At 43.1% G+C, this 19,864-nt stretch overlaps 1 protein-coding gene across 5 annotated transcripts in view; it reads left to right on the top strand.

Annotated features, from left to right (window-relative positions):
• The window catches only part of COLEC10 (collectin subfamily member 10), a 36,075-nt gene extending 31,110 nt beyond the window's left edge, over positions 1–4,965 (top strand). For 3 of the 5 annotated variants that reach the window (XM_073330265.2, XM_073330266.2, XM_073330264.2), the window contains one exon: positions 127–4,964. In XM_073330265.2, coding sequence (XP_073186366.1) covers positions 127–515 — 389 coding nt within the window. In that variant the 3' untranslated portion in view covers positions 516–4,964. Of the gene's footprint in view, positions 1–126 lie in introns of all 5 variants that reach the window. The other 2 variants (XM_073330267.2, XM_073330268.2) reach the window with 1 other exon arrangement.
• The last annotated feature ends 14,899 nt before the right edge of the window (positions 4,966–19,864 follow it).

Raw genomic sequence — 19,864 nt, 5'->3', positions numbered from 1 at the left:
AGAAACTCAGTTGTGGGAAACCCATTTCCCCATTTTATGGGCTATTTCCATTGTTGTTCTGTTTAAGGAGAGGCTCGTGTACATTTTGAGAGACCGTTAATAGGATGTTTGTTTTTCTTTCTAAAGTAATAGCAGGAATCAGGGAAACAGATGAGAAATTCTATTACATTGTCCAAGAAGAAAAGAGCTACAAGGAGGCCATGACCCACTGCAGGATCAGAGGGGGGATGCTGGCAATGCCGAAGGATGAGGCAACCAATGCACTGATTGCCGACTACATCTCCAAGAGCGGCCTCTTCCGCGTGTTCATTGGGGTGAATGATATGGAAAAGGAAGGGCAGTTCATGTATGTGGACAACACCCCACTGCAGAATTACAGCAACTGGAAGGAAGGGGAGCCGAAGGATGTGTCTGTGCATGAGGACTGTGTGGAAATGCTCAGCACGGGAGAGTGGAATGATTCAGAGTGCCATTTGGCTATCTACTTTGTTTGTGAATTCAAGAAGAGAAAATAAAATGCCAGAGTGCTTGCCAGGCAGCTTCTGGACATGGAATAATTCCTCCTGATTTATCCATTAGAGCTGACGCCCTGGGCAGGGCTAAGAGAGATAGGGCCTGATGCTGCACTCACATACACTGGTGTAAAGCAGGAGTAACTATGTTTACGTCAGTGGCGTTACACTGGTGCACGTGGAGTCAGAATCAGGCCTGCAGAGGGCTTCCTAGCTTCCCAACTCATGGGGAATCTCAGTGATTTGTGGTTTAAAGTTCTTGGGCTAAATTTAGAACCAGCATGAGTGAGTCTGACTCCACTGATGGAACAACAGTATGTGAATAATGGGGAAAGTAACTGGTTGAACAGCTTATTGAAATGTTGCACAAACTCCACCGAGGGAGAGAGTGTGGCTTTTAGCCACACCAGCACTGCACTGGGGGTGGTGCACAACCACAATGCTCCACAGGCAGCACCAGGTGGTAGGCTGCACCAGGGAGGCACAATATTTTCTGCAGCTCCCTGGTTGTGTTCGAGAGTGGAGGCGTACTGTGCAATGTCCCTTTAAGAGCTGCCCAAACCCTCTTCTACTGCCCCTGTGGTGCCTGGATGGATATATTGGCTGGTATGGAGCATCACTCCACCTGCTCCCCACTTCTCCCTGCCCAGTTGTTCTGAGATAGTGGTTACCAGGCCTGGGACTCCAGGGGGTGCTGGACCACTGCAATGTTCAGCCTTTTTCTTTCTCCAGGGGTTGGCTGGCTGTGGGTTTTGTTGGTTTGGTCTTTGGGTTGGGTTTTTTTAATTCAGCCACTTGGGGGATGGGAGGTGAGCACCAAAAATGTTTTCTGGTCAGCTACCTGGCTAGGGCTGCTCCTGCTTGCATGAGCAAGTGGTCAGCAATGAAAGCGAAGGCTTTGCTATCCGATCCCAGCTATTTATTATTCTACTTGGGCATTTATCGAAGAGGCCAGATTTTGATACCCTTGCTGGTGCTTCCTCCCTGAGTACTCCTGGCGAAGTCATTGGGGATGCTCCAGGCTATTTCTGTAGGAAATAATCCAAGATCATTTGGATATCAAACTTGATTTTAACCCAGATTTTAAAGGTGTTTAGGATATAACATTTTAAAAAGTGATTTAGGCCCTTAGGAGTCTAAGCTATGTCTACACTACCACAGTAAGTTGACCTACGCTACGCAACTCCAGTTATGTGAATAACGTAGCTGGAGTTGACATACCTTAGGTTGAGTTACCACGGGGTTTACACCATGGGGGGTCGACGGGAAAAACTCTCCAGTCAATTTACCTTACTCTTCTCATCAGGGGTAGAGTATGGGGTCGACTGGAGAGCAATCTGCTGTCCATCTGGCATGTCTTCACTAGACCTGCTAAATCGACCACTGCACTGCTGTAGCACTTTAGTGAAGTGCTCTGCTGAGAGGGCTTCTCCCACTGGCGTAGGTAATCCATCTCCCCAAGGGATGGTAGCTAAGTGGAGGGGAGAATTCTCCTGTTGACCTAGTCCTAGCCTATACTGGGGATTAGGTCAGTTTAACTGCGTCTCTTGGAGGGGGTGTGTGGATTTTTCACACCCTGAGAGACATAGTTATACCCAAGTAAATTCCTAGTGTAGTCCAGGCCTCAGTATCATTGAAAGTCAGTGGGACTTAGGATGTTAGGTCACTTTAGAAAATGGAACTTAGCCATCTAAGTCATTTAGGCCTTGCAACACGGATCAGAGCAACATCTAAATAGCTTTAGAAATCTGAGCCTTTGACTTACGGCCAAGCCCTGAGCTGGGGGTGGGTCATATGAAGTGGAGGAAAGAAAGAGAAAAAGAAATGATTTGTTTCAGGGTCAAAGCATGATGTGTGGGAGACCTGACTTGGTTTACAGCAATTCCATTTGAGTTCCTTATTCAAATACATGACCAAATCAAAACAATGGTAAGACATCTGAACAACTGCTCTTTGGCTAGCGATGAGTTAAAGTAATCCAGGAGCATGCTTAGAGCTTGGGGAGAAAAGCACTAAGACAGCCTTCAGTTGCATGGCCAAGGATACGAAAAAGAGAAGTGAGCCAAGAACTAATTTGTGGGTATCTTCTATTCTCAAAGAGTGCAATGTCATTTGCTAGTATTGGCTGATTACACTGAAATCATTGTCAAATACACCTCTTTCCTCCTGTTCCAAGGCAGTAACATTTGTGTAATCTTTTCCTTTATAGAAAAAAAGAATTAAATGTAAAAATATCCTACTTGTGCATTCATACAACGTTACGGTTAAGATTTGGTCACTAACTTTTTATTAAAGATAACCAAAATTTAGGGCAATACAATTATTTTATTAATGTATTAAAAGAAAGGTTGACAAGACAAAAAGTAGGTGAAAACGATGGAGTTGAGACTCAGAGTAGTTTAGTTACAGTACAGTGGGAACACCTAAAATGTTCGTTCTGCTCCTAGAGATACTCACGATTTCACAGCTATTCCCTATTTTGGGAAATAGATGTTTAGGACAACCACTAGAACTGGAAATGTTGCGAGAACCGGAGTGAACTCTTAAGTGCACCTACTGTAGATTTTTACATACACTGTCTATAATGTGTATACAGTAAAACTTATACCCATGATTTTTTTATTAAAATCGTTTTAGCCTGTTTGGCCCATCTTTCCTCAAACAGTTCAGCCATTAATCTCAGACAGGCACTAAATCGTTCCATTTCCCCTAATTCTTTTATTCTGTTTGACCACATGTTGCCAGTTGGTATTTGATTTTGCAGCTACGGTGATGGAATACATTTCTTGGCCAAAGTCAAAAGACTTCTAAACAGGTATCTGAATTTGTTTAATTTCAAATAAGATCTTAAAGGTACACAAGTCAGAAAACACAGCCATTATAACAACCACATGACATGTACTAAGACAACTAACAACACTATGTTTAGTAATAAAAATAGCACCTATGCTATGAGGGAAGTAGAAAAGTTGTATTTGCTTTGGAAAGCACTGGTCTGGCTTTTCTGTGCTTACATTTTGCATTTAATTCATATTTAGTGTGATCAAGAATGTTGTGAAAGAAGGAATAAGCAGGATCAAAAAAAAGGTATAATGTTTGTTGCTTTCTGTTTGCACGGGAAGTGAGAATAACATCTTGTAAAGGTATTTTGAACTCTTCCTGTTTAATCTGCACATACCGTGTGCCTGACTCTGCAGTCATCCCACCCCACCCTCTTCAGAGTTTCTCCATGCTGATATTTCAACATACTGAGACAACATTTCACTCTAATTTTTATTAGAAGGGTGGGGCTGGTAATGTGTATTGTACTGGCTGGTATGGTCCTGTCTTACAGACAACAGTGGCAACCCAGGAGAATAGTAAAGCAAACTAAAGAGAAACCACAAGGAGGATTTGGTGGGGTGAGAGGAGCGTGCATATTCTTAGGCTCTGATTCAGCAAAGCACTTGTACAGTGCCCAACTGTAAGTGTGTGTTAAAGTCCCTTTGAAGTCATGTGTGTAAGTGTTTTGCTGAACAGATGGATTTAAGCATGTGCTTAAAACAGTCCAGTGCTATTTATTCTTTTGGTCTTATTATTTCAAGTGTAGAATGATCAAATACTATTTAAAGTAGACAACAATTAAATAAATGTATCCTTTAAGGTTTTGGAAGTCATGAATCCTGTTGCGACTATTTCCTTTCACTACGCAATCGAAACCTATTTTATCTTATCTACAATTCACCAGTGAGCTGTCCTTTATTGGCTCACCTATTTCCCAGCTTTATGAAACCTTTACAACAATGTTATTACTTTTAGTTACTTACATAGCACCAGAGGACAGCACACTAGAGCTTTACAACACATGCAAGTACTATGGGAGCACTGCACTTCACCAAGCTGCTTACCATCCAGATCGGATAAATATAAACCAAACAACTAAAAGGATAAAGCGTGAGGCGGAGAGCAGACTGAGTCATGGCTGATCAACAATGGAGGATTAAGCAAAAAGCTGTGAGTCTTAAGGAGGATTGTGGAGTTGGAAGAAGCTCAGCACATAGTCATACATGGAACAACTTCCCTCTTCTATCGAGTCAACTTCAAGGTCTCGCTCCTTATCCTGAAATCACTCAATAACCTTGACCCAGCATAGAAAGAAGATGGCCAAAAGCTCTGCGCTTAAGACAGACAACTCAGACAGCTCAGCTCCTCTGGTACAATGGAACTTTCTACACTAAGGGTAAAGCTTATCTGGACAGGAGACCGCTTTCCTAGGGAACAGTTCAGGACTGTGAACTTAGCTCCCAGAGGAATGAAAGACCACCACAGACCTCACCATTTTCTACTTCAAGTGGAAAGGGCAGTTTTTTGACTTGCCTTCTTCAGTATCAACAGAGCAGTATGAACATTTAATAAACAAAAAATAAAAACAATACCCCACCTAAATGAAACATTTCATTGAACACAATTATCCCCCTGGGGAGATCTGAGAGAGAGACACAATGAAACACAGGTGACTGCTGTTAGTCATATCACTTAATGCATCACTCAAAGGCAATCAAATATTAGGCATTGTGGGTGGTATAAGAATAGAATAGAATAAGAAAATGTGAAAAAAGCCTGGAGTTAAGAGTGGGGGGAAAGGGAATTAAGGAAGGGAAACTAAGCAGAGCCCAATAATTTGTTTCATTTATGCATAATTTGTGTTTGGCTAAAGCATATCTTCCAGAAAGGCAGCTAGTTTTGATCTGAAAACATCAAAAGGTGGAGAATCCACTACATTCCTTGGTAGTTTGGTCCAGTGGCTAATCACCCTCACTGTCACAAAACTTGTGCCTGAGTTAGAGTTCAGCCATTCCTACTTGTTCTGCTTTTCTCCACTAAATTAAGAGACCACCGCTACCCAGTATGTCTCCCACTTGAATCAGGTTATCTCGCAATCTTCTTTTTGATAAAATAAATAGATTGAGCTCTTTAATGAGACAAGGTGGATGAGGTAATATCTTTTATTGGGCCAACTTCTGTTGGTGGAAGATACAAGCTTTCAGATTTAAAAATTTTATTAAAGCTAATGTTAAAAAAATTATATAATACACAGGTTGGGAAAAGAGTGTCTGTACATCTGGGTGTAGTGCTTAGATTATCCACAAATACAAAGTTTGTTTTTAAAAGTGATATGATACATAGAGTACATAATCAGCAATAATCCAAATTGAGGTGAATAGATTTAACAGTACAGTTTAGATATTAGAATCTGAATACTTGGGTACATCACTCATGAAAGACAGAGATTTGGTTGTGGAAAGCAAAATATATCAATGAGTGGAGATTGTCCCTCAGTAATTGACAATTAGGTTGGTTGTCCATTTAGAAAATGCAATCCATGAGGAAAATATGTGTTACTGTGTAGCTGCAAGCCCCATTTGAGAGTTTGGCAGATGCGACAACGCCATCCAAGATCACCTGGCCAAAGCTGTCCCACCACCCATGGGGAAGGTTGCCGTAAATGCCGCCATCCCCGGAACCGACAGACAACTGCGACCGGACATCATCATCACCAATGAGGACCGGAAGAAGATCACCATGGTGGATGTGGCAGTGCCATTCAAGAACAGGACCCCGGCCTTTCACAATGCCCGAGCTCGACAGGTAGAGAAATATGCCCCTCTGGCCAAAACCTTTTGAGCTAAAAGTTATCAGGTCCAGACACACACACACGGATTGTCGGAGCCTTAGGCGCATGGGATCCCAGTAATGAGTGACTGCTGAGAGAATGCGGAATTGGTCAACGCTATGCTTGGCTGATGAAGCAACTCATGGTGTCAGATGCCATCAGGTGGTCGAGGGATATCTACATAGAACACATCACTGGACACTGGCAATACCAGGAGGGATGAGCTACAGTGCTGATCAGAAGTGCAGTCAGGAAAGTAACAAATACACAGAGCTCTGCTTTGGGTCCGCAAAAAGGTACTCAGAGTATTAAAGCAACATACAAAGTGGAACAAATTGTTTAGGAGAAGTAGTTAGCACATATTCTTAGAGACCATTCAAGGTGAAGTGGCCCTTTAACATCCCTGCAGTCTTAGGACAAAAATGGGAGTTAGTGGGTTACAAATTGTAATAAGCCATAAATCCAGTGCCTCTATTAAGACCATGATTTTTAGTGTCTAGCAAAGTTATGAATGTAAGTTCCCAGGCTCATCTTTTGAAGGTGTTGTGCAAGTTTCCTTTGAGGATGAGGACTGAGAGATCAGATATGGAGTAATTGTTTCGTGAAAAGTGTCCTCCCACATATGATATGGGCTTTTTTTTGTCTTATATCATGTTCCTGTGAGAATTCATTCACAAGTGTAATGATTGTATTGTTTCACCCACATAGTTATTAGTGGGGCAGTTAGTGCACAGGATGAGGTACACCACATGTTGTGATGGCTATGTGTAGGACCTAAAGATCTTGAAAGGTGTATTGTGTGGGTATTTATTATTGTAGCAATGGGGATATATCTGCAAGTTTTGCATCTGTTATTTTGGCAGGATCTGGCGTTGCTTTGAGTTGGTGGATCCTGGTCTCTGGGGAGCTTGCTTCTGATGATGAGCTTGGCTGGGTTGTTTGAAGGCCAGAAGAGAGGGATTGGGAAAGAATTTTTTCAGGGTGTGGTCCACTGAGCTCTTTAAGCTCAGTGTAAGGCATTTTCTCCAGACCTTGAATCATTTTTTTTTCTCTTTTCTGCACCTTCGCCAATTTTCAACATCCTTGTTAAAATGTTGACACCAGAACTTGATGCAGTATCCCAGTATCCGTATCACCAATGCCATACAGAGAGGTAAAATCACCTCCCTACTTCTACTTATTACGCCCCATTTATACATCCAAGGATGCCATTAGCCCTTTTGGTCACAGCTCTGCACTAGGAGTTTATGTTCAGATGCTTGTCCACTATGACCCCTCATGCCTTTTCAGAATCATAGAATATCAGGGTTGGAGGGACCTCAGGAGGTCATCTAGTCCAACCCCCTGCTCAAAGCAGGACCAATCCCCAATTAAATCATCCCAGCCAGGGCTTTGTCAAGCCTAACCTTAAAAATATCTAAGGAAGGAGATTCCACCACCTCCCTAGGTAACGCATTCTAGTGTTTCACTATCCTCCTAGTGAAAAAGTTTTTCCTAATATCCAACCTAAACCTCCCCCACTGCAACTTGAGACCATTACTCCTTGTTCTGTCATCTGCTACCAATGATAACAGTCGAGATCCATCCTCTTTGGAACCCCCTTTCAGGTAGTTGAAAGCAGCTATCCAATCCCCCCTCATTCTTCTCTTCTGCAGACTAAACAATCTCAGTTCCCTCAGCCTCTCCTCATAACTCATATGTTCCAGTCCCCTAACCATTTTTCTTGCCCTCCGCTGGATGTTTTCCAATTTTTCCACATCCTTCTTGTAGTGTGGGGCCCAAAACTGGACACAGTACTCCAGATGAGGCCTCACCAATGTCGAATAGAGGGGAACGATCACGTCCCTCGATCTGCTGGCAGTGCCCCTACTTATACATCCCAAAATGCCATTGGCCTTCTTGGCAACAAGGGCACACTGTTGACTCATATCCAGCTTCTCGTCCACTGTCACCCCTAGGTCCTTTTCCGCAGAACTGCTGCCTAGCCATTCGGTCCCTAGTCTGTAGCTGTGCATTGGGTTCTTCCGTCCTAAGTGCAGGACCCTGCACTTATCCTTATTGAACCTCATCAGATTTCTTTTGGCCCAATCCTCCAATTTGTCTAGGTCTTCCTGTATCCTATCCCTCCCCTCCAGCGTATCTACCTCTCCTCCCAGTTTAGTGTCATATGCAAACTTGCTGAGGGTGCAATCCACACCATCCTCCAGATCATTTATGAAGATATTGAACAAAACCGGCCCCAGAACCAACCCTTGGGGCACTCCACTTGAAACCGGCTGCCAACTAGACATGGAACCATTGATCACTACCCGTTAAGCCCGACAATCTAGCCAACTTTCTATCCACCTTATAGTCCATTCATCCAGCCCATACTTCTTTAACTTGCTGGCTACTGTGGGAGATCATGTCAAAAGCTTTGCTAAAGTCAAGGAACAACACGTCCACCGCTTTCCCCTCATCCACAGAGCCAGTTATCTCGTCATAGAAGGCAATTAGATTAGTCGGGCATGACTTGCCCTTGGTGAATCCATGCTGACTGTTCCTGATCACTTTCCTCTTGTCTAAGTGCTTCAGAATTGATTCCTTGAGGACCTGCTCCATGATTTTTCCAGGGAGTGAGGTGAGGCTGACTGGCCTGTAGTTCCCAGGATCCTCCTTCTTCCCTTTTTAAAAGATGGGCACTACACTAGCCTTTATCCAGTCATCTAGGACTTCCCCTGATCGCTATGAGTTTTCAATGATAATGGCCAATGGCTCTGCAATCACATCCGCCAACTCCTTTAGTACTCTCGGATGCAGCGCATCCGGCCCCATGGACTTGTGCTCGTCCAGCGTTTCTAAATAGTCCTGAACAACCTCTTTCTCCACAGAGGGCTGATCACCTCCTCCCCATGCTGTGCTGCCCAGCGCAGCAGTCTGGGAGCTGACCTTGTTCGTGAAGACAGAGGCAAAAAAAGCATTGAGTACATTAGCTTTTTCCACATCCTCTGTCACTAGGTTGCCTCCCTCATTCAGTAAGGGGCCCACACTTTCCTTGACTTTCTTCTTGTTGCTAACATACCTAAAGAAACCCTTCTTGTTACTCTTAACATCTCTTGCTAGCTGCAACTCCAGGTCTGATTTGGCCTTCCTGATTTCACTCTTGCATCCCCGAGCAATTTTTTTATACTCTTCCCTGGTCATTTGTCCCATCTTCCACTTCTTGTAGGCTTCTTTTTTGTGTTCAAGATCAGCAAGGATTTCACTGTGAAGCCAAGCTGGTTGCCTGCCATATTTACTATTCTTTCTACACATCGGGATGGTTTGTCCCTGTAACCTCAATAAGGATTCTTTGAAAGATAGCCAGCTCTTCTGGACTCCTCTGAAACCTTTCCCCCTCATGTTATTCTCCCAGGGGATCCTGCCCATCAGTTCCTGGAGGGAGTTAAAGTCTGCTTTTCTGAAGTCTAGGGTCCGTATTCTGCTGCTCTCCTTTCTTCCCTGTGTCAGGATCCTGAACACAACCATCTCATGGTCACTGCCTCCCAGGTTCCCATCCACTTTAGCTTCCCCTACTAATTCTTCCCGGTTTGTGAGCAGCAGGTCAAGAAGAGCTCTGCCCCTAGTTGGTTCCTCCAGCACTTGCACCAGGAAATTGTCCCCTACCCTTTCCAAAAACTTCCTGGATTGTCTGTGCACCGCTGTATTGCTCTCCCAGCAGATATCAGGGTGATTGAAGTTTCCCATGAGAACCAGGCCTGCGATCTAGTAACTTCCGTGAGTTCCAGGATACAATCCCCCATCCTGTAGGTATGGCCTACATTCCTTTTACCTACAAGCACAACTTTGCATTTGGATTGCCTGGGTGAAGGTTACCAAAAACGATCCAGATCATGCTGTATGACTGCTCTTCCAATCCTTGTGTCATCCTCAAATTTTATCAGCAAGACTTCCAGATCATTGATGAAAATTTTAAATACATCAGGCTGAGTTCCAATCCTAGCTGTGCCCCAGAAGGGACACCCCCATTCAATGATTTCTGACTGAAAATTACATTTTGAGATCTGTGAGTTAGCCAGTTCTTAATTAATTGAAAATATGTTCTATTGATATTGTATAGTACTAATTTTTAAATCAGAATGTTGTACTAAGTTAAACACCTTACAAAAATCTACTTCTATGCAGTTACCTTTATCAACCAAACTTGTAATCTCCCAAAAGAATGAAATCAAGTTTGTTTCTCTTGACCTGTTTTTCATAAAGCCATGTTGACTGGCATTAATTATGTTCCTATCCTTTATTACTTGAATCCCGTATTAGCTTTTCCAATATTTTGCCCAGGATTGATGTCAGGCTAACCAGCCTACAGGTTGCCTGGGTCATCACTTTTGCCCTTTTTGAATATTGGTACAACTTTAACATTCTTCCAGTCTTCTGGGATTTCCATGGTATTCCATATTTATTAAAAGTCAGCATCAGCAGGACAGAAAATCTCCTCAGCCAAATCTTCGGATTCTTGGGTGCAAGTTATCTGGGCCTACTGATTTTGAAATATTTATGCCTAGCAGATGATGTCCTACATCCTTCACTGTGACTAATAGACTAGAAAGTGCTTCATCCTCATGTGATAAGAGTACATCATCTTGCTTCTTTCCAAAAACAGAATATTTATTTATTGAACACTTCTGCTTTTTCTGCATCATGATTCACAATTTTACCATCTCCATCTAGCAATGGTCTTATACCATTATTAAATTTAATTTGTTCTTGATATACTTTAAAAATCTCTCATTAGCTTTGGCCTGCCAGCTATGAATGATTTTTCTTTGATGTTTTTACCTTCCCTTATCAATTTTCTGCACTTCATAACTTTCGATTTATATCAGTTGCTATCCACCTTTTCCCCTTTGTTATATATTATTTTTTTAAGTTTCTAATTGTTGCCTTCACTTCACCACTGAACCAGAATGGGTTTTTAGCCAGAGCTTTCCTCTTTCTTGATTGTGGAAGCTCGGCTTTTTGGCCATCTAATAAACTCTTCTTAAAGAACTCTCAATTTTCATTCACATTTTTCTCTCTAAATTTTTCCTCCCAATCAATTACATTAAATTACATTCACAAAAACTTCAGCTTTGGGAAGTTAATCTTTTTGAAGCACTAAGTATATTTATATTACTTGTTGGAAATGTCTTCTGTTTGCCCATATTAAATGTAATCAGATCATGATTACTGGTCCCTAAGCAACCACCGGCTGCCAGTCCAGTGGTTAATTCATCAGTCTTGCTTGGGTTTCTATGGAGCGCCATGAACACCCATTGTACAAATAATAGATCAATTATAAGAGTAACTGTCATAAATATAAAGGGAAGGGTAAACCCCTTTGAAATCCCTCCTGGCCAGGGGAAAGCTCCTCTCACCTGTAAAGGGTTAAGAAGCTAAAGGTAACCTCGCTGGCACCTGACCAAAATGACCAATGAGGAGACATGATACTTTCAAAAGCTGGGAGGAGGGAGAGAAACAAAGGGTCTGTGTCTGTCTATATGCTGGTCTTTACCGGGGATAGACCAGGAATGGAGCCTTAGAACTTTTAGTAAGTAATCTAGCTAGGTATGTGTTAGATTATGATTTCTTTAAATGGCTGAGAAAAGAATTGTGCTGAATAGAATAACTATTTCTGTCTATGTATCTTTTTTGTAACTTAAGGTTTTGCCTAGAGGGGTTCTCTATGTTTTTGAATCTAATTACCCTGTAAGATATCTACCATCCTGATTTTACAGGGGGGATTTCTTTATTTCTATTTACTTCTATTTTTTATTAAAAGTCTTCTTGTAAAAAACTGAATGCTTTTTCATTGTTCTCAGATCCAAAGGTTTGGGTCTGTGGTCACCTATGCAAATTGGTGAGGCTTTTTATCCAACATTTCCCAGGAAAGGGGGGGTGCAAGTGTTGGGAGGATTGTTCATTGTTCTTAAGATCCAAGGGTCTGGGTCTGTAGTCACCTAGGCAAATTGGTGAGGCTTTTTACCAAACCTTGTCCAGGAAGTGGGGTGCAGGGTTTTGGGAAGTATTTTGGGGGGAAAGACGCGTCCAAACAGCTCTTCCCCAGTAACCAGTACTAGTTTGGTGGTGGTAGCGGCCAGTCCAAGGACAACGGGTGTAATATTTTGTACCTTGGGGAAGTTTTGACCTAAGCTGGTAAAGATAAGCTTAGGAGGTTTTTTCATGCAGGTCCCCACATCTGTACCCTAGAGTTCAGAGTAGGGGAGGAACCTTGACAGTAACCATGGACAATCGGCGGGGGAGGTGAAGGGGGGAGGGAAGCGGGGGCAGGAGCGCCATTTGGCCTGGGCCTCAAGCTCAAAGGGGGCCTCACATTTAGACACTTGTTAATTTTTTGGCATTTGATACGTTACACAATTTGTTTTTAAGCGCATCCCTATCAGACCAAAATGTGACACACTTTCTCAGCTTAGAGCTTCAAATTTAAGCAAATAAGAGATGTGATTTGGTAAAAGACATAATTTTTTTGTTAACTGATACAGATTTTGTCATATTAAAGAGTTTAAAATGTTCATAAATATTAATAAAAATATATCTATTCTGAAGGCACAAGATTAGACTGTGATGAACGTGTCCTCTCAGATCAACTGATTATATAAACAAACCACTATTAGTGGCTGGTGCTGGATCAAGTGTGTGTTGAAAGGAAGAGAATTGTTACATTTTAGTGTCTTTATAGTTTTACGTCTAGTTGAATAAGGAATTATTTATGTGTGAGAATTCCTCATTATTCTCTTCATATGGTAGCTAAAAGAGGTGACGGGTTGGTTGGTTGAGCCCTAGCTTGGTAGCTTGGCCATCATCATCGGCTTTCATAGTCTATAGGCCCAGATTCAAGGTGAAAATTTGTGAGGACAATCTTATACAGTTAGTTTCGTGAGGACACATGTTTGAAATTTTTGGACATTATCCCTCTCTCTGTATCCATGTCTGTGTTTACTATATATATATATATATGTCATCCCTTTGACTTCAGCTTAGCCTGTTATATTATACCTTGTGTGCTTGAGTTTTGATTCAGTGATAAGGATAATAACCTGTCTGACTTAATTAGTTCTTTTTTAGTGTTCTTTTTTGTGTTCTTAATTAGTATTCCTTCATTTTAAGTCTTTTCAGCATTTGTGTACCATTCAGCATTTGTGTACATGTTTACAGTAGAAGACTTGAAGTGTAGATGAGATACTTATTTACAGCAGAATATTTCAAGTGTGGATAGGCTACATATTGATCAGATAGATCACTATGAAGAGGAGATTTGAAGGTGGTCAGGCAAGAGATGGCAAAAACAACTGAGCGAAGCAGCAGCTAAGAGCTCAAAGCCAATAACTTCATTTCTCAAGCCACTGGAAAACACATCTTCCCCAAAAAACAACGCTACAGACTCCGCAAATGCAACAGCTGATATTTCAATGCCAATACCTGAATATGAGGACATTAGTCAAGAAGGAGATATGCCAACAGTAACAGATGCAGCAGAAGATCCTGTGTACGATCAAGAAACTCAACAGCAACAGGAAGATGTAGAACTTACGTAACAAGAGCAATTCATGAGTACTACAGGTTTAATTGTGACTGACACTGGAATTATTGACAAGAGCAATACTGCCCAAATGCAATTTTTTTTTCAAATTAGTTGTTTTGAAATTCCAAGTAACATTCCACAAGATGCTGATAATCATGCTTTCCCTATTCATCTGCTGACAAAAACTCTTCCAAATGGTGAGACCTGCACAAGAGACTGGTTATGCTGGAGTACGGAAAAACAATCTCTGTACTGTGAACGCTGCGTCATTGAACAAAAGTGCTTCAAATGCATCAGTTCTCTCTGATCAATCAGGATGGAGCATCAACAGAGGTTGGAGGAAGTTGAAAGACTGAGTACCATCACATGAGAGTTCAATGTCAAACAAAGAAAACTATGTTGCATGGAAATCAGCCAATAGGGCAGCATCAGCTGAAAGTTCAGTTGAGAATTTACTCTTGACTGAACTCTCTCCAGAAACTAATAACTGGAAAAAACTTCTTGAGTGCATCCTGAATGTCATCCTTTTTCTTTCTGAGCGGGGATTGGCTTTCTTTGGTTCCAGTCAACGTATTAGTGATTGTGCAAATGGAAACTTTCTAAGCATAGTTGAGCTCCTCAGCAAATATGACCCACTTTTATCAGAGCAGGTTAAATGTGTTCGAGAATCGCAAGAGATTCAAAAGTGCATGCAAGTCCATTATCTCTCCACATGCATACAAAATGAGTTTATTGAGCTATGTGGGTCATTCGTACAAACAACAATTCTTGATGAGATTCGAAATGCCAAGTATTTTTAATCATTGTTGATGCAACTCCAGATTGTTCTCACAAGGAACAGATTACTATGGTTATTCGATATGTTAAGATTGTAGACAGCTCAAAATTTTCAATTGAAGAAAGGTTTGTTTTGTTTGATAATTTCACGAGAAAAACTGGAAAAGAAATTGCTGCTCGAGTACTAGCAATTCTACTAGGTTTTAAGTTAGATTTTCAAGTCTGCATTGCATTGCCTATGACAATGGATCTAATATGGCTGGGAAGTACAAAGGTATACAAGCAGTTCTGCTTGAGCATAATTCAAACTATATTTTCTCCAGCTATGGAAACCACACACTAAACCAGGGGTTGGCAATCTTTGGCATGCAGCCCGACAGGGAAAGCCGCTGGTGGGCCGGGCCGGTTTGTTTACTTGCAGCATCTGCAGGTTCGGCCAATCGCAGCTTCCACTGGCCACGGTTCACCATCCCAGGCCAATGGGGGCTGCGGGAAGGGCGGCTAGCACATCCCTCAGCCCGCGCCACTTCCCGCAGCACCTTGGCCTGGGACAGCGAACCACAGCCAATGGGAGCTGCTATCAGCCAAACTTGCAGACGCTGCAGGTAAACAAACCGGCCCAGCCCACCAGTGGCTTTCCCTGGCAGGCTGCACGCCAAAGGTTGCCGATCCCTGCACTAAACAGTGTAGGTGCTGACTGTGCTGAATCACGCAAGGAGGCAATTACTTACTTTGGAACTGTTCAGCAAATGTACAATCTCTTCAGTAGCAATCCACAAAGGTGGGAGATTCTGAAGCAATATCTTCCTGTTTCATTGTATGGGACATCCAAAACTAGATGGTCTGCACAGATTGATGGTGTTCAACCAGTTGTACAGAATCTGAATTCAGTGAGAAAGGCTTTAAATGTGCTTGAGTCTCTCAGTCTCACTGCACAGGCTCGAACTGAACTTCAGTCTATTCAGAAGCACATAGAATCATAGAATCATAGAATATCAGGGTTGGAAGGGACCCCAGAAGGTCATCTAGTCCAACCCCCTGCTCAAAGCAGGACCAATTCCCAGTTAAATCATCCCAGCCAGGGCTTTGTCAAGCCTGACCTTAAAAACCTCTAAGGAAGGAGATTCTACCACCTCCCTAGGTAACGCATTCCAGTGTTTCACCACCCTCTTAGTGAAAAAGTTTTTCCTAATATCCAATCTAAACCTCCCCCACTGCAACTTGAGACCATTACTCCTCGTTCTGTCATCTGCTACCATTGAGAACAGTCTAGAGCCATCCTCTTTGGAACCCCCTTTCAGGTAGTTGAAAGCAGCTATCAAATCCCCCCTCATTCTTCTCTTCTGCAGGCTAAACAATCCCAGCTCCCTCAGCCTCTCCTCATAACTCATGTGTTCCAGTCCCCTAATCATTTTTGTTGCCCTTCGCTGGACTCTCTCCAATTTAGCCACATCCTTCTTGAAGTGTGGGGCCCAAAACTGGACACAGTACTCCAGATGAGGCCTCACCAATGTCGAATAGAGGGGAACGATCACGTCCCTCGATCTGCTCGCTATGCCCCTACTTATACATCCCAAAATGCCATTGGCCTTCTTGGCAACAAGGGCACACTGCTGACTCATATCCAGCTTCTCGTCCACTGTCACCCCTAGGTCCTTTTCTGCAGAACTGCTGCCTAGCCATTCGGTCCCTAGTCTGTAGCTGTGCATTGGGTTCTTCCGTCCTAAGTGCAGGACCCTGCACTTATCCTTATTGAACCTCATCAGATTCCTTTTGGCCCAATCTTCCAATTGGTCTAGGTCCTTCTGTATCCTATCCCTCCCCTCCAGCGTATCTACCACTCCTCCCAGTTTAGTATCATCCGCAAATTTGCTGAGAGTGCAATCCACACCATCCTCCAGATCATTTATGAAGATATTGAATAAAACCGGCCCCAGGACCGACCCTTGGGGCACTCCACTTGATACCGGCTGCCAACTAGACATGGAGCCATTGATCACTACCCGTTGAGCCCGACAATTTAGCCAGCTTTCTACCCACCTTATAGTGCATTCATCCAGCCCATACTTCCTTAACTTGCTGACAAGAATACTATGGGAGACCGTGTCAAAAGCTTTGCTAAAGTCAAGAAACAATACATCCACTGCTTTCCCTTCATCCACAGAACCAGTAATCTCATCATAAAAGGCGATTAGATTAGTCAGGCATGACCTTCCCTTGGTGAATCCATGCTGGCTGTTCCTGATCACTTTCCTCTCATGCAAGTGCTTCAGGATTGATTCTTTGAGGACCTGCTCCATGATTTTTCCAGGGACTGAGGTGAGGCTGACTGGCCTGTAGTTCCCAGGATCTTCCTTCTTCCCTTTTTTAAAGATTGGCACTACATTAGCCTTTTTCCAGTCATCCGGGACTTCCCCGGTTCGCCACGAGTTTTCAAAGATAATGGCCAGTGGCTCTGCAATCACAGCCGCCAATTCCTTCAGCACTCTCGGATGCAACTCGTCCGGCCCCAGGGACTTGTGCACGTCCAGCTTTTCTAAATAGTCCCTAACCGCCTCTATCTCCACAGAGGGCTGGCCATCTCTTCCGCATTTTGTGATGCCCAGCGCAGCAGTCTGGGAGCTGACCTTGTTAGTGAAAACAGAGGCAAAAAAAGCATTGAGTACATTAGCTTTTTCCACATCCTCTGTCACTAGGTTGCCTCCCTCATTCAGTAAGGGGCCCACACATTCCTTGGCTTTCTTCTTGTTGCCAACATACCTGAAGAAACCCTTCTTGTTACTCTTGACATCTCTGGCTAGCTGCAGCTCCAGGTGCGATTTGGCCCTCCTGATAACATTCCTACATGCCCGAGCAATATTTTTATACTCTTCCCTGGTCATATGTCCAACCTTCCACTTCTTGTAAGCTTCTTTTTTATGTTTAAGATCCGCTAGGATTTCACCATTAAGCCAAGTTGGTCGCCTGCCATATTTACTATTCTTTCGACTCATCGGGATGGTTTGTCCCTGTAACCTCAACAGGGATTCCTTGAAATACAGCCAGCTCTCCTGGACTCCTTTCCCCTTCAAGTTAGTCCCCCAGGGGATCCTGGCCATCCGTTCCCTGAGGGAGTCGAAGTCTGCTTTCCTGAAGTCCAGGGTCCGTATCCTGCTGCTTACCTTTGTTCCCTGCGTCAGGATCCTGAACTCAACCAACTCATGGTCACTGCCTCCCAGATTCCCATCCACTTTTGCTTCCCCCACTAATTCTACCCGGTTTGTGAGCAGCAGGTCAAGAAAAGCACCCCCCCTAGTTGGCTCCTCTAGCACTTGCGCCAGGAAATTGTCCCCTACGCTTTCCAAAAACTTCCTGGATTGTCTATGCACCGCTGTATTGCTCTCCCAGCAGATATCAGGAAAATTAAAGTCACCCATGAGAATCAGGGCATGCGATCTAGTAGCTTCCGTGAGCTGCCGGAAGAAAGCCTCATCCACCTCATCCCCCTGGTCCGGTGGTCTATAGCAGACTCCCACCACTACATCATTCTTGTTGCACACACTTCTAAACTTAATCCAGAGACACTCAGGTTTTTCTGCAGTTTCGTACCGGAGCTCTGAGCAGTCATACTGCTCCCTTACATACAGTGCTACTCCCCCACCTTTTCTGCCCTGCCTGTCCTTCCTGAACAGTTTATAACCATCCATGACAGTACTCCAGTCATATGAGTTATCCCACCAAGTCTCTGTTATTCCGATCACGTCATAGTTCCTTGACATCACCAGGACCTCCAGTTCTCCCTGCTTGTTTCCAAGGCTTTGTGCATTTGTATATAAGCACTTGAGATAACCTGTTGATCGCCCCTCATTGCCAGTATGAGGCAGGAGCCCTCCCCTCACAAACATTCCTGCCTGTGCTTCCTCCCGGTATCCCGCTTTCCCACTTACCTCAGGGCTTTGGTCTCCTTCCCCCGGTCCAAATTTAAATGAATTCTGATGTCATCTTTGTGCATGAAGCTACTTACAATGGGGTGATGTTGAGAGGGATAACATTGAAAGTCTTCTAAATGACATTCAACAGATTCGTGAACAACGGGATGCGATCCTGACTGAGTCCAAATTAGTAGCACAGAATATTGGCATTTTATCTGAGTTATCCACCAATTGCAACTTACCTACTGAATCCGATGCCAAGTAGCATTATAGAGTCAATGTCTTCCTTGTCATCATTGAGTCTATTCAATCAGGTCTTACACGTCAATTTGAGTCAGTGAGACTAATTTGTACCCTTTTGGGGTTTCTTTGGCAGTTCAACAGACTGAGTAATGAAGATCTACTTTCTGCAGCTGAACAATTTCAACAACAGTACAACAAAGAAATCTCAAAAGATCTCAGTGACAGGGTCATCTTCCTCAAACAAATATATTCCACGAACTTTCAATTGGATTGCAAGCCAAAGGAATTGCATCGAGAAATACTCAAACTTGGACTCTCTGGGGTGTTTCCTAATATCACAATTGCATTGCATATTTTTGTCAGTTTGCCTGCGCTAGTGGCTTCAGGTGAATGCACCTTCAACGTGTTGAAGCAAGTAAAGAGCTATCATAGTTCAACTATGGGACAAGAATGGGCTCGCCATTTGAATGGGCTCGCCATGCTTAATATCAACTGTGACATTGCACGAAAGCTACATTTTCCCTCAATAATTAGTGTATTTGCACAGAAAAAGGCTAGAAAAGCATTTGTTAAATAAAAAAATATTCAAATTATGTCTCACTCTTTTTCTGGTGCCTTGTTTTCATGCGTCATCATTTTTTATTTTTATTATAGCTAGGGGCCTCGAAAGCTGGAAGTGGCCCGGGCCTCTCTGGACCTCTGAGAGGGCCTGAGAATAACACTAAAAATATTAGTGTACCAGGGAACAGGATAATTTTTTTAATGGTATCCTCTATTTTTCTGAGCCAGACACATTGCTATGCCCCTCATTAGATCATCTTAAGACTCACTTGGAATGTCTGGTTCTGTGGCCAGAGCAATAGCAGTATGCACTGCCATGAACATAATTCAATCTTGATCCTGCCCCATTTCACATTCCAGGATAGTAGAGATGAGAGCAATGGTGAGGCTTCTTTTAGCTTGGGGATAAAGAAATAAGGTGGGTGGACAGGGGGCTTTCATTCATGCTTTATTGAGTTCAGTTTATTCTTGTTCTTTTTGTTGACCGCCATAGCTCAATTCGCCTGCGATGCAGTATCCAATGTTCAGTGAATTCCCACTTTTTACATAGTTTTCCAGACTGGGTTATCTGAGTCACAATGATTTCCTCTTGCCTAAGGTCAGGCAGTAAATTTAGCCCAAGGTTAAAATTTAGGTTTCTTTTGCC

Source organism: Lepidochelys kempii, chromosome 2 (assembly GCF_965140285.1).
Source record: "Lepidochelys kempii isolate rLepKem1 chromosome 2, rLepKem1.hap1, whole genome shotgun sequence".
Lineage (NCBI taxonomy): Eukaryota > Metazoa > Chordata > Testudines > Cheloniidae > Lepidochelys > Lepidochelys kempii.
The sequence above is the reverse complement of the archived record's forward strand: the minus strand, read 5'-3'. Positions and strand labels throughout refer to the sequence as shown.